An 11,830-nucleotide genomic window follows, 5' to 3' on the forward strand; every position below is an offset into this window, starting at 1 on the left:
AGCGAAGGAACTCGAGTGGCTGGGTGTCCCAGCTGATTTATGCGCCTGACCGCACCACATCGCACCACCTACGCACTCGCATTTCCATTTCCCTATTAGTATTTCCAACACCCCGAGTGCCCAGTTATCAACTGATAAGTAGCTTATGTAATGGCCCACGAAAATGGGTTAAAAGTCGCTCTGACAGTTTAATTTGACACTTTTTGGAACCTCAGTTTTTGGATTCGGACTCGGACTCACTCTCACTCTTTCCTGCTGTCTCTGCTTTTGAAGTTTTCTTTTTCTTCTGTTTTTTTTTTTTTGGATGGTTGGTTGGGCTGGCTGGAGAGCAGGGATGACAGAGTGCTTTTTGTTTTGGTATTTTCTTTCATATTTGCTTAACAAGATTGTGTGTATTGAATTGTCATTTCTCTTGACAATTTAATTTGGATTACGCGGAGGCTACTGAACAGCACAGAAGAGTGCAACAGAGAGTGTAGGTCGGATGAAAGGCACAAAGTAAGACGATTTTTTTTTACAAAAAATTGATAAAGCTACTGATTTTTTCATCATTTATCTTCAAAAATTGTTTATTTTGCTAAATATTTAATAATTTCAATAGCTTATTATACATTTTAAGGACAATTTATTGTAAGAAACCTATTCGAATGATTTTTTTAATTTTCAATAAAAATGTTCCAGTATTTCTGCCTTTATGGCCTGCAAAAAACAAAAGGCTGTGCCGAAACGCATCGAAGTCGAAAAAGTCACCAACCAGCAGGCCACTGGCAGCTGGAAGACAGCTCCGAAACACCGAGAGCCACAGTCGCAGACGCTGAGAGCCAAAGATTATTAATGGTCGGCCTCCTCCTGCATTTCCGTCTTGACCCAGGTTATGCAAAATGTTGGCAAAAGGCCAAACGAAAGCAGCCGAAAAGTAGAAATGTTTGCCTAACAAATGATTGCTATTTGGCCAGTGGAAGCGGCAACAAGTGCGTCGATGCGGCATTAAATGAAATGGAAATGAAAAGGCCAGCCATTAATTGAAAATGCGCATGCGCATGGCCATGGGCCATGAGTACAGTGCAGTGCAGTGCAGGGTTATGTTAACCGTTTGACTGATAACATTTAGGCCAAAAGCCCACTGTTAAATATGGTCGAAAAATGTTAGCCGCGAGTTGTTATCGCGGCGGCAAGGTAAATGTAGCAGGAAGCTCTGTTGTTGGGTTGGTGGCGACCGACCAGGCATTGTCTCAATGATTTTCTTTGATTTTATCTCACAATCAGTGCTGTTGCAGCCTGTTGCATAAACTTATTGATTTGCTATGCTAGCCGTAGCTGTTGTGAGGCTGAACATATAAACAAATCAGCTGCTGCTTGCCCCCAACAGCAATTGCATAAATCAATTTTACACAGAAAATTTGCTGTTTCTTTGGAGCCGTGGAGAAGCGGACAAGCGGACAGAGGACAAGCGGACACGAGGACAGACGACCAAGCAGACTGCCTGCCCACAGTGCGTATGATCCAAACATAGCCTGGCACATGTAAATTTGATTAAAAGCACGTTTTACCACAAAAACTGTAAGCTCGACAAGCTGCAACCAGAAAATGAAGTGCTAAAAATGAATTTCTTGGCTATTGCTAATTTCCACTGTCTCGGCCAAGAGATGACGCCTCCACTTTTGATAAATGAAAGTAAAAGTACAAACACTTGCACTTCATAGATCATTAGCGGAGTGGCTTTTAGTCTTTTTTTTTTGTTTTTTTGATTTCTTTGTAACGTTTTGTGGTGTTTTGTGCGTGGCTTTCTGCGTTCAACGAACGCTGGCCATGTAAAAAGTCATTAAAAATAGAAATGCCACAAAAAATAACAGAAAAACCGAAAACAAAACGAACCAACAGCAACCCATCAAAACTTGTTCTTTCACTTTCAATGTCACGCCACAACAGCCGCAGAAGACCTTCAACTTTTGGCCTCCCCCTTCAAAGCCTCTCTTTTCTAGTCTTTCCGATTTTGTATTTTTTTTTTTGTTGAGATTTTTGTTGTTGGCGCTTTGGGGCAACTGCTTCTTCCGCTTGGAAATTAATTGCGGCATAAAGCAAACATTTTGCGAGTCAATGTACGTAATTTGAAAATCGTGCCAAAATAGATGCCACAGACAAACTCAATTTTGGCTGGCTGCAGCAGGTGAACACCGCGAAAGAGATGGCAACATGGGTGGCAGAAAGAGATAGGCGGTAAACCGACCAACCGACCCAACCGACCGACCGGACCGATAACACCCCCGCGAATATCCAATGCAAAAATATATGCCTGCTTGTGGAGTCATTTGTCTGCATGTCGCTTTGTTGAATTGTCTATTTGTTTGCCAAAAAGTGCCATGAAGACAACTTGTTGTTGCCATGTTGCAAGTGTTTGCTGTTGCTGTTGCTTTTGCTTAGTGCTTAGTGCATTTTGGCTTTTTGCTTTTGCTCCTTGCCTAAAAGTAATTTCATTTGTTGCCCCCACTGCTGCTGCTGCTGGTGGTGCTGCTGCTGCTGCCTTGGCTGCTGCGTCCACAACAAATTACTATCATTGCTGTTAATAGTTCATTAAGTCACGGACGGGAGAGACATGGAATGGAAGCCAAGCTGAAGCCGTATGGAATCACGGATACACGGAACGTGAAACCGTAAAACGAACTTCAATCCCGCTGCACGCTGCAAGTGGCAGAATAATTGAGTGAACGGCAAGATAAACATTTCAATTTTGTTATTAAGTCATCAATTAGACGAATTGAAATCAGACTTGCAGGGTGAATTGGCCGTTACATTTGATCGATATTCGGAGATATTTATGTATTTGCAGAGCAATCTGAAAGGCATTAAAGTTTCGCAATTAAAAGGTAATAAAAACTTCTTTATTTTTCGGTTATCATGATATTGGTGGGTTTTGGTAAAAGGTATGATTTTTTTTTTGTAATATTAAAAAATAGTATAATCTATCTATGTTCTTATTTTTTTAGATATTAGTTTATAAGTTAAAAAAGCTGTAGGTTTATTTTCACAGAATGTTATGGCAGTTAATTGGTAGGCAAGACTCTTTTAAGTTATTTACAAAAATTAACTATTTTCTTACTTTATTTTAAAACAAACTCATTACAGCAAATATCGCAGCGTTCGAGTGTGGGATGTGGGTTGGGTTTTGTGACATTTGAGGAGCTTCCCGGCAAAGCTGTTGGCTTATTCTCCTTGCCAGCGAGGGATCCTCCATAGTTCTTTCGCATCACCCAAGGAGAAGTCCGCCGGGAACTCAAAAGGGAAGCAGTGTAGGTGTGCTTGCCAGGGCTGCAGGATCTCAGAGATTGTAACGTGGCCGTTGACCCTCTGAGGATTTCTAATCTGGCCAGAGCTGCCTCCAGATCAGAGTCCTCGTACCCCTCGAGTACCAGTTGATCCGGCGACTGGCTGTAAGACTTGATACTCGGAGTAGTCAGCTTGCTCATGGGCTGGATGACCACGTCCAAGTTGCTGCTGTCGGTTGACTTGGCGCTGGAAACACGCGAAGTCTCTGGCGATGGCATCTTTGGGGTGGAGGCCACAGCTTCTGGGGCTTCTGTCTTTTGAGGTGTTGGCGGCATTGAGGATAGATTCTGGTTTGTGGAGGATTCAGGTTCTGGACTGGCACTCAGTAACCTCCGAGGTAGATGATCTGCATGAGTTATGCTTTCAGGTTTCGATGTTTTCTTTGGTGTCCTACTAACTCTAGAATTGTCGAAATCTATGAATGATGACTCTCCGGTTGACAATATTGGCTTTACTAAAGTAGTTTCCACTTTCAGAGGACTCTTATCCGCTTTTCGGGAATGGAATTCAAGCTGAGATGATTCTCTTGATGGCATATTTTTCACGGGAGTTTTAATTTTCTTCTTTGAATCGAAATCAATATATGAGCCTTCTCTGGATGGCAGCATTTTCTTTTCCACATTTTTTGAAGAACTTAAATCAGTAGAAGAGTGTTCTCTAGATGACATATTTACATGATCTCTTTTCGCAGAATGTTCCTTATCAGATCTAGTTGAATTCAAATCAGTAAAGGTAGACTCCCTGGATATTCTAGCTGTATCCTCGTATAACCTATTAGGCTTATGGGAACCAGTAGTTTTCTCCACTTGTAAAGAATCAAAGTCCGTATAAGAATGCTCTCTTGAACGAACTGTTCCCTTCGGCTTTGATTTGGACACATTCTTTGAACTTTTATCCAGCTCCAAGTAGGAAGATTCTCTGGAAGTAGTTAGGCTGGAAGTCACTTTGGGAGTCTTCTTGACTGGAGTGATCGGCTGGACCGCCCTATTTCGTCCTGTGGGTACGAATTTTTCCCTGTCGGGTCGTAGAGGTTGATGGATTAGTCCCGTGCTCATTCTCCGGCCGTATCCAGGCACCTCGGGCACTGCAGATGGTCTGCCTCTGCCCCAACCGGATATCCGCTCCACGGGGGCTCTTTGGATTCCGGAACCGATGCGGCTGCGATTTCCATTGGTGACCATAGAAAGAGTGATGCGATCACGCTGCGGATTAAAGTCAAAGGCCCTGGAGGCACCTGGATTCGAGAGCCTCGAGTTGGATCGGGAGACGCTGGCCGGCTGTTCGGAGGCAACGAACTTGGCAAACTCCCTGTGACCCTTGCGAGTAGGAGCTGGTGTGACGTGACCACTAGATAAATCCGATACGGAGGCACTGGAGAGTGAGTTCCCGTCACTGAAGTGTCCATCGGTGTGGTTGGGCTTATCCCTGAGGCTCGTGTGGTCCTGGTACACTGAGAACTTGTTCTGGCTGTGGGCGAAGCTCTCGTAGGGCTTGAACTTCTTGCTTTTGGCCAACTGATCGGCGAACTTTTCCCACTCGGTGGTATTGGGTCTCCGCTGCTCCTCGTCCTTAATGTCCACGAATCTGCGACGTATCTTATGATTTCTAGGATTTTTCGTTTGGCGGAAGTGTAATTAGGTTTTGTTTTGGAAAGTTATTCGGATTATTGTTGGTTTGTGGGGTGTGGATTTTGTGTAGTGTATGTTATGAATTTGTGATTGTGTAGATAACTTGGCAAGACTGTCCGCGGACAAGAGAGGAAGGACATCTTAAGTCTGTCGCCCTTTAAAGTAAGTCCTAGTTTTGAACAAGTTATCTATATTCAATGTTTAGTGTTTGATATTCAAAATATTACCACAATTCTACGTACAAGACTTTGCTGTTGATGTTCTTGTTAGTTTGAGTTGCTGGGATCGCAAGTAAACAAAGGCAGGATATATGATATGTACATAGAAAAAGAGCAAGTTTATTTACAATTTACATACAAGTTAGAAGAGAGAAAGAGGGAAGAGAGCAATATGTTGGTAAGATATAATAAATGTATATATAATATTCGATTATCTACGACGGAACGGGTAACTACGAATCATAAGCGAACGTTGCAGGTAAAAACTACGCGTAAACTTCTTGGTGCAGTGGCGCTACGGATTACGGATTTGCGATGGGGCTACGGGTTGCGATGCGGCAGGTGCTCTCTAGGCTTACTTACTCCACGGGGGCGGAGGATTCGGTGGCAGCTGGTGGGTCAACTACAGCCGGGGCGGAGACCTCGGTCGGGGCAGCAGCGGGTGGAGTAGATTCCGCCGCCTGAGTGACCTCGGCACTGAGTTGCGCCATCTCCTCCAAAGAGGGCTTTGGACTGGGCGGACTGCCCTCCTCCTCGTTGGCCAGAGCTCTCTCTATCTCCGGCTCTGGGGTGGAGGTCTTTAGACTATCGGCATCCGCCTCAACTTTGGGAGTTGGAGCACGCGAAGAGCTCATCTCCGCCTCGGCATTCTCCTCCTTGGACTCCTGCGGCTGCTCCAAGTGCAGACCCTCCATCACCTTGTGCTTGGCCTCGTCCAGGACCTGAGTACCCTCCTTAAAGGCATTGCCCAGCTCATTGGTAATTCCCGCCACGGCACTGCCGACGGTCTCCTTGGCCGTGTCCAGTCCGGTGGTCAGTGTTTCCGAGGCGTCTATGAGTGAGAGAGGAGAATGGAAACACTTTCATTTGCCATTTCCTGATTAGAAAGCAAATACATATAATTGTGCAGTACAAGAAAAAGAGTGTTCTTTGTATTGTGAGCTTCAAAGAATTTGTAGGAGATTCGTAGGATCGCGAGGTTCTATTTTAAAAAAAAGCTTAGCACTTAACACTTTGATGTTTGCTTCATCCTTTTCTTTTAGTGTATTTTTACGTATAATATTTTTAAGTCAATGTTTTGCTCTAATTCGTTGACGGCTTGGTCACGCAACCAAGTCGTTTTTCTTCATATGCGTTAAATAAATGTATATAAATATGGTCCGCCCGGGTAATGGCAATGAGCCAGCTTTCACTTGCGACCCACTGCCAACTGGAATCGGGCCGAAAGGCTCCACACAGCACGCATTGCTTTGGCCAATTGTCCTTTATTACGTGGCTTGTTATTATAATAATGCGAAATGTGAGCACATTTATTACGTACATACGGACGCGTATATCGAGTTTCTTTTTGGCATTAAATGGTTATTCACTTGCTTGGCTTTTTATTAATTGGGGGGAAGTACATTATCGATTTGGGTGTTGGGTCAAGGATTTGTCACCTTGTTTGTACTAATTTGTCAAATATCAAGTATACGCCCGGAGTGCACTCTGTTCAAATGCCATCTGGCATCCGATAAAAACCAGTCTGGGCCAACACACACACCTTCGACCACGGCCTCGCCCTTCTCGCGGACATGGGTGGCGGCTTTCAGCATTTCGCTGCCCGCCGTTGCAACCATGGGCGTGCTGCTGGCACAGCCCATGACTTCTCCTCCTCCGGGTGGACTTCAAGTCTTACTTATCCGGCTGGCCAGACAATCGCCGAATCATGCCGATCGGATTTGGTATCAGTGCAGGAATGGTCACAGCCGAGTTGTCGGGAACGAGGATTTATTAATATCGAATATGAATATGGCAAAATAAAAATACGCCCGCCTTTGGTCACGAACTCAACGCAACTGAGCACTGACCCAAAACATTTGCTGGCCAAGTGAAGGGTCAGTTCGGCACTCAACCACCTCCACCTCCATGCTCCGTTCCTCCAGCTCCAACCATTTCCAGCTCCATCTATGGCTCCAGCACGCAACAGGACCGGACCATGGAGTACCTTCAGAGTTTGCATGTGCGTTTGCACTTCAAGTGAAGCCAAATTGTTGAGGTCATGCGCGTTGGGCGCACACTTACTTACCATTTCCATTTCCATAGTTATAGGCCAGCTCTAAAAGGGTTCTAGGTCTGCACGAAAATAAGGCGGGGCTGTGATTGGCAAGGGCTTGGGCCTCGGCATACCCGCTACTTAAATATATTTGCCATTTTTTGCCCGTCATTCAAATTAGACTACAAATTAGAGGAAAAATAATCAAAGTTTTAATTCAATTACCAGGTGTTTTGAAAATGGAGGGATATAGAAGGTATATTTTTAGAAAAAACATTAAAAATACTTAAAGTTTCAAGAAATTATAGACCTATTTTATAAATCATTCCTTTTTCCTTTATAATTTTCGGGTTATAGTCAAAACTCTAAAGGACATATGGGTATATACTCTGTTAGACCCTTCTTCAATTATCATAGAAATCTTATATCTTTTTAGATTAATTATTAAAATCATAAATTTAGAATACGAATATACCCCAGAATTACTGGAATACCTGTTAAAGAATGAGAACAAAACTAGGGAAAGTAAAGAACACGGCTTTAGGTACTAACACCATACCATGAGTGTGTGGAGTGTTTGTGGAGCTGAAGTAGCGTGTCCATCCAATAGGTGGCGTGCCTTCGATTCCAAGCCAGAAATGGCTGAATGTGTGTCTGTTGGTCAATAAAAGCTCCCAGCCCGGTTATTATTTATAGAACGCAAGCCAGTGTCCAATTGTTGCTCTAATTTCCATATGGCATATGGTTTTTGCTGGGTCCCTTGCCCATGAATGAGCGGATATGTCCGGTCCGGTTGACAGTCGAAATCAGATAGTGTAGGAGAGTACTGCGATATCGATTCGGAATACTATTCTGTACTATGCAAATGCAGATTGTGCTAGATTTGGATAGAGCCCACACTCTTAAAACACTTCAGTTTGTTTTTCTGAGCAAGATCTTCCCCCCAAAATGCCCTTTTCAAAAATTGATTGATTTTGGTTTATTTTTGGCAGTAACAGCTCTCGGTTTGTAGTGTTTCGATCGGCAAACGATTGGCTGGCCTCTTGAATGCCTATTTCTGCCGTTCGGTGATTTATGTCACTCAGCCAGTGACAGAGCTTTTCATGAGCCAATAAAGTTGTCCATGTCGCTTTGTCATATTCATATATCATGGCCAATACTCGCATCGTACACCCGGCGACTTATGTCACATGGTCGGTCCCTCGAAAACTGGAGTACGTATGCAGCATGGAGTATAGAGTTTTGAAGTCTGAGCCTGCGCATAAACGAAGTTTAAGTGCGCGATCGAAAGACTTCAAGACTTCAGTTTCAGTATGACGGTGACAAAACACAATTTGGCCTGGCCAAAACAGCACAGCACAGTACAGCAAACAAACCAACACGAAAAGTCGCATATAAATCAGCACACGCAGCTGGTTCATTAGACTCTCCATTCGGCTCTTGACGCTGCCATTTGGCCTGACATTAATTACATAAGCTAAGCGGCGCTTAATTATGTGCTCAACAATAGACCAAAAGTGCTTGGGACCCATTCCCCACAAATGATGTAATGGCCTCCCCAGTGCGAAAGTGTTTTTCGCCTCTTGATACCCTTATATCTAGGAGATCTTTTGGGAGTTACTCGGAAACAATAAAGGGAGGTTTTCCAAGAACTTCTAGAACTAGTAGTTAAGAGGTCTTGGTTTCTTATTCAAGGTACCTATTCTGTCTTAAAGTTCCTCAAATATGAATCTCCTTAAACCCGAAAAGGGTAAACGATCTTCGGCCTCCACCGCCTCCTAGTCCATCATATTCCCAATATTGTCTGGTGTTCACTTTCAATTCAGCCAAGAATAATGGCAATTGTGAGACAGGTAAACAACACACGAGCTGACAGAGGAACGGTCGAAAATAACAAAAACCTGAGACTTGAGACTGAGGCCGAGACAGCCACAAATTCAGATTCAGCTTCCTTAGCAATTTGTATGGGGCTTTTGTCTTTGGCGACAGCTTCCTCAAACACGCTTTTGAACTTGGAGGAGATCGGGACTGGGATTGGGATTTCGGGGCGGTGCTGTCTGGATAGAAGTCTATTGGAGAGGCGGTATAAGAGACCACCACCACCTTGGGCATAAATTGTAATTATGCCTGCCACCGCGTCGGACAATAAATCTCAAAGTATTTATCGTACAACATGACAGAAGTGGGTCGTACCTGAACCCAAAACCCAAGCCCAAAAACCAAAAGATTTTTCCCGATTTTGAGTGGAAAATGTTTTTTTTTTTTTTTTGCATATGAAAAGCGAAAACATTTAACATATTTACCCGCAACAATAACGCAAGAGTCAAACATTTTAAATGCAGTTATGACTAAATGCAAAAGTTATTTTTATGTTCAATGCCTTTTGTTGGGGGCTGTCGCTTAAAATTGTGCGCATAACTTGGAACATGAAAAGTTACTTAGAGTCGGAGAGTTAGCCGAGTCGGGGGCCTTTAATTAAAAGCGACAGGTTTCGAGACATTTTACTTTTGATACACACTGTTTGGTGTGGTACGTTGATGAAGTGCGGTCGTGTTGTTTGCTTTGATGCCGTTACTGTGCCTGTTGCAGTTGCATTGGAAGTTGCACTGGAAGTTGCAGTTATTGTAATTACATATGGCGATCTCCAAAGCCGCACCCAAGTCGAGGACCGAACACCAAACACTGAACACTGAACACTGAAGACTGTTGACCCACATTCCCATTCCATGTCCATGTCGGACTTTGAAGATGCAAATGGAACCGCATCGCGATCGCAGACGGCGCCAAATTTATGTAATCAAAACCAACCCAAATGGATGCGATGGCCGCTATGGCATTCAATGAAATTGCCAGCTTGGATTCGAATTTGATGATGTCAGCAGTAGACACCACTAGCACCACCGTCACCGCCACCACCTCCACCAGGAACAGGCCAAAAATCGGAGGCGGCAGCAACCCAAAACCTAGACAAAAAGGTTATCAATATCTCGATATCTTTTGTAAAAGTTGGCGAATTTCACTCGTAATGCAATCGCACGCAATGTCCGGTACAAAAAATATCGAAATTATATTGCCGAAGGGAAAGCCAATGGCTGATGACTTCGAATATCTCTCCTTTCTTTAATTATATAGACGAGTATGAGCTGGAGAGCATAAATCATATTGACACTCGGACTTAATTAAAACCAACCTACAAAGGCAGGTTCTAGGTGAATTTTTGTAGAAAAATCATAAATCAATGCGGCGCGCAGGCAAACTAATAAAATTCAATTTGTAATCAGAAACTCTTGCAACGCCCTACGAAATGAACCAGAAGACGAGACTTCAATCAGGAGGGCACTTAAAAAAAGGAATAGATTTGTATTATTTTTTAAAAATATTCATGATCTTTTAGGGTTAGCTTTCTTAGGCATACTGTTGAGAATGAACCAGATTTTGCTATCTAAGTACTAACCAGTTTTTTTCTGTGCATCTTACAGCATCCAAAATACCGCAACAGTTAGAACCCAAAGCGAATCTTTTGGACAAGATCCGAGGGGAGTTACGGTCTCGCTTTTGACTTCTAAGAATGCAGCTGTTCCAGCGGGGAGACTTCAGCTTTTGAGCCCATAAAAATGAATATGCCAGGCGGCTGTCAGAAAGCCAATGCCGCAGCTCTTCAGGCGGCTACTCACCGAAACCAAACAAAACCAGAGCCAGAGCCAGGGCCCAAGCCAAAGCCAAAAAAAAAAAACAAGAAGAACCAAAAACTCACTCGTAATAACAACAAAACAGCGATGAGAACAACACAACCAGGCTGAGTGTTGGCTTTTTGGAGTGACGTTTTGGGTTTGGCATCACAGCATCCCCAGCATCACAGCATCCAAACATCACAGCATCAGCATCAAGCTCAGACATATAAACAACATCGACCGGGCTCCAAGAAGAACAAAGTCAGCGCCGAAGTGCCCATGGGCCTAGAGACGGTCGAAATCGGAGCGTGAGAGCTATGAATGGGTCTCGTGATTTCAATTTTTGCATCCTGAAGCACTTGTGGCTGACAACCCTCATGGTTCTGGGTCAATCGAAGGGATCTAAACTGGGTTATTGGCAAAAATTGATTTCTAAATATAGACTCTTGAAAAAAAGTAACTTTTAGAATGTATAGACAAAAAAAACCAATGGCATTTAAAAATAAAACCCGTCTTACCCATTAGTATTAGCCTTATATTATGGGATACAATGTATGGTTTAGGTTCTAATATGCTTTCTGTTCTTAAGGGAGTTAAAACTTACAAGGAATATCGTCGATTGATTCCCATCGGAGGCTTGTCAGGCGACCATCTCTAGACTTGAAATCTTCAGATCCATGACGAGCTCCATTCCATTTCATTTTGGCCCGTTCCATTTGGCTGTTTGGCCCGCTTTGTTTACGCCGTTAACCTTGGGGGCACAGCAGCCGACCGCGACCGTCAAGAAGTGCAAAAAAAAATTAAAATCAAGTGAAAAAATGTTTGCAAAATATCAGCCAGAGAAATGAAATACCAGAGGAGAAGAAGCTGGGATTTGCATGCCAACCGAGTGGGCGGGAGGTGTTTCGGGTAGCCGGCTGGTTTAAGCCAAGTGCCAGAGTGATTGACGTCAGT

The 11,830-nt window shown here is 43.6% G+C and overlaps 1 protein-coding gene across 1 annotated transcript; it reads right to left on the reverse strand.

Annotated features, from left to right (window-relative positions):
- Window positions 1-3,098: 3,098 nt before the first annotated feature.
- On the reverse strand, window positions 3,099-7,381 carry LOC108127496 (uncharacterized). The gene is made up of 3 exons (XM_043209977.2): window positions 6,714-7,381; window positions 5,534-6,002; window positions 3,099-4,929 (listed from the first exon to the last, which is right to left on the reverse strand). The coding sequence occupies exons 1-3, from the start codon at window positions 6,811-6,813 to the stop codon at window positions 3,099-3,101; spliced, it is 2,400 nt and encodes a 799-aa protein (XP_043065912.1). The 5' UTR covers window positions 6,814-7,381.
- Between the last annotated feature and the right edge of the window lie 4,449 nt (window positions 7,382-11,830).

This window comes from Drosophila bipectinata, chromosome 3L, assembly GCF_030179905.1.
Source record: "Drosophila bipectinata strain 14024-0381.07 chromosome 3L, DbipHiC1v2, whole genome shotgun sequence".
NCBI lineage: Eukaryota > Metazoa > Arthropoda > Insecta > Diptera > Drosophilidae > Drosophila > Drosophila bipectinata.

Bases quoted from the DNA above. Each gene is read 5' to 3' on its own strand.
- LOC108127496 (XM_043209977.2), bottom strand. From the start codon at position 6,813: ATGGGCTGTGCCAGCAGCACGCCCATGGTTGCAACGGCGGGCAGCGAA. The intron at 6,003-6,713 runs GTGTGTGTGTTG...TCTCACTCATAG, and splicing joins GGGCGAGGCCGTGGTCGAAG to ACGCCTCGGAAACACTGACC. The intron at 4,930-5,533 runs GTAAGTAAGCCT...GAAAAATCCTAG, and splicing joins GAATCCTCCGCCCCCGTGGA to AAATCATAAGATACGTCGCA.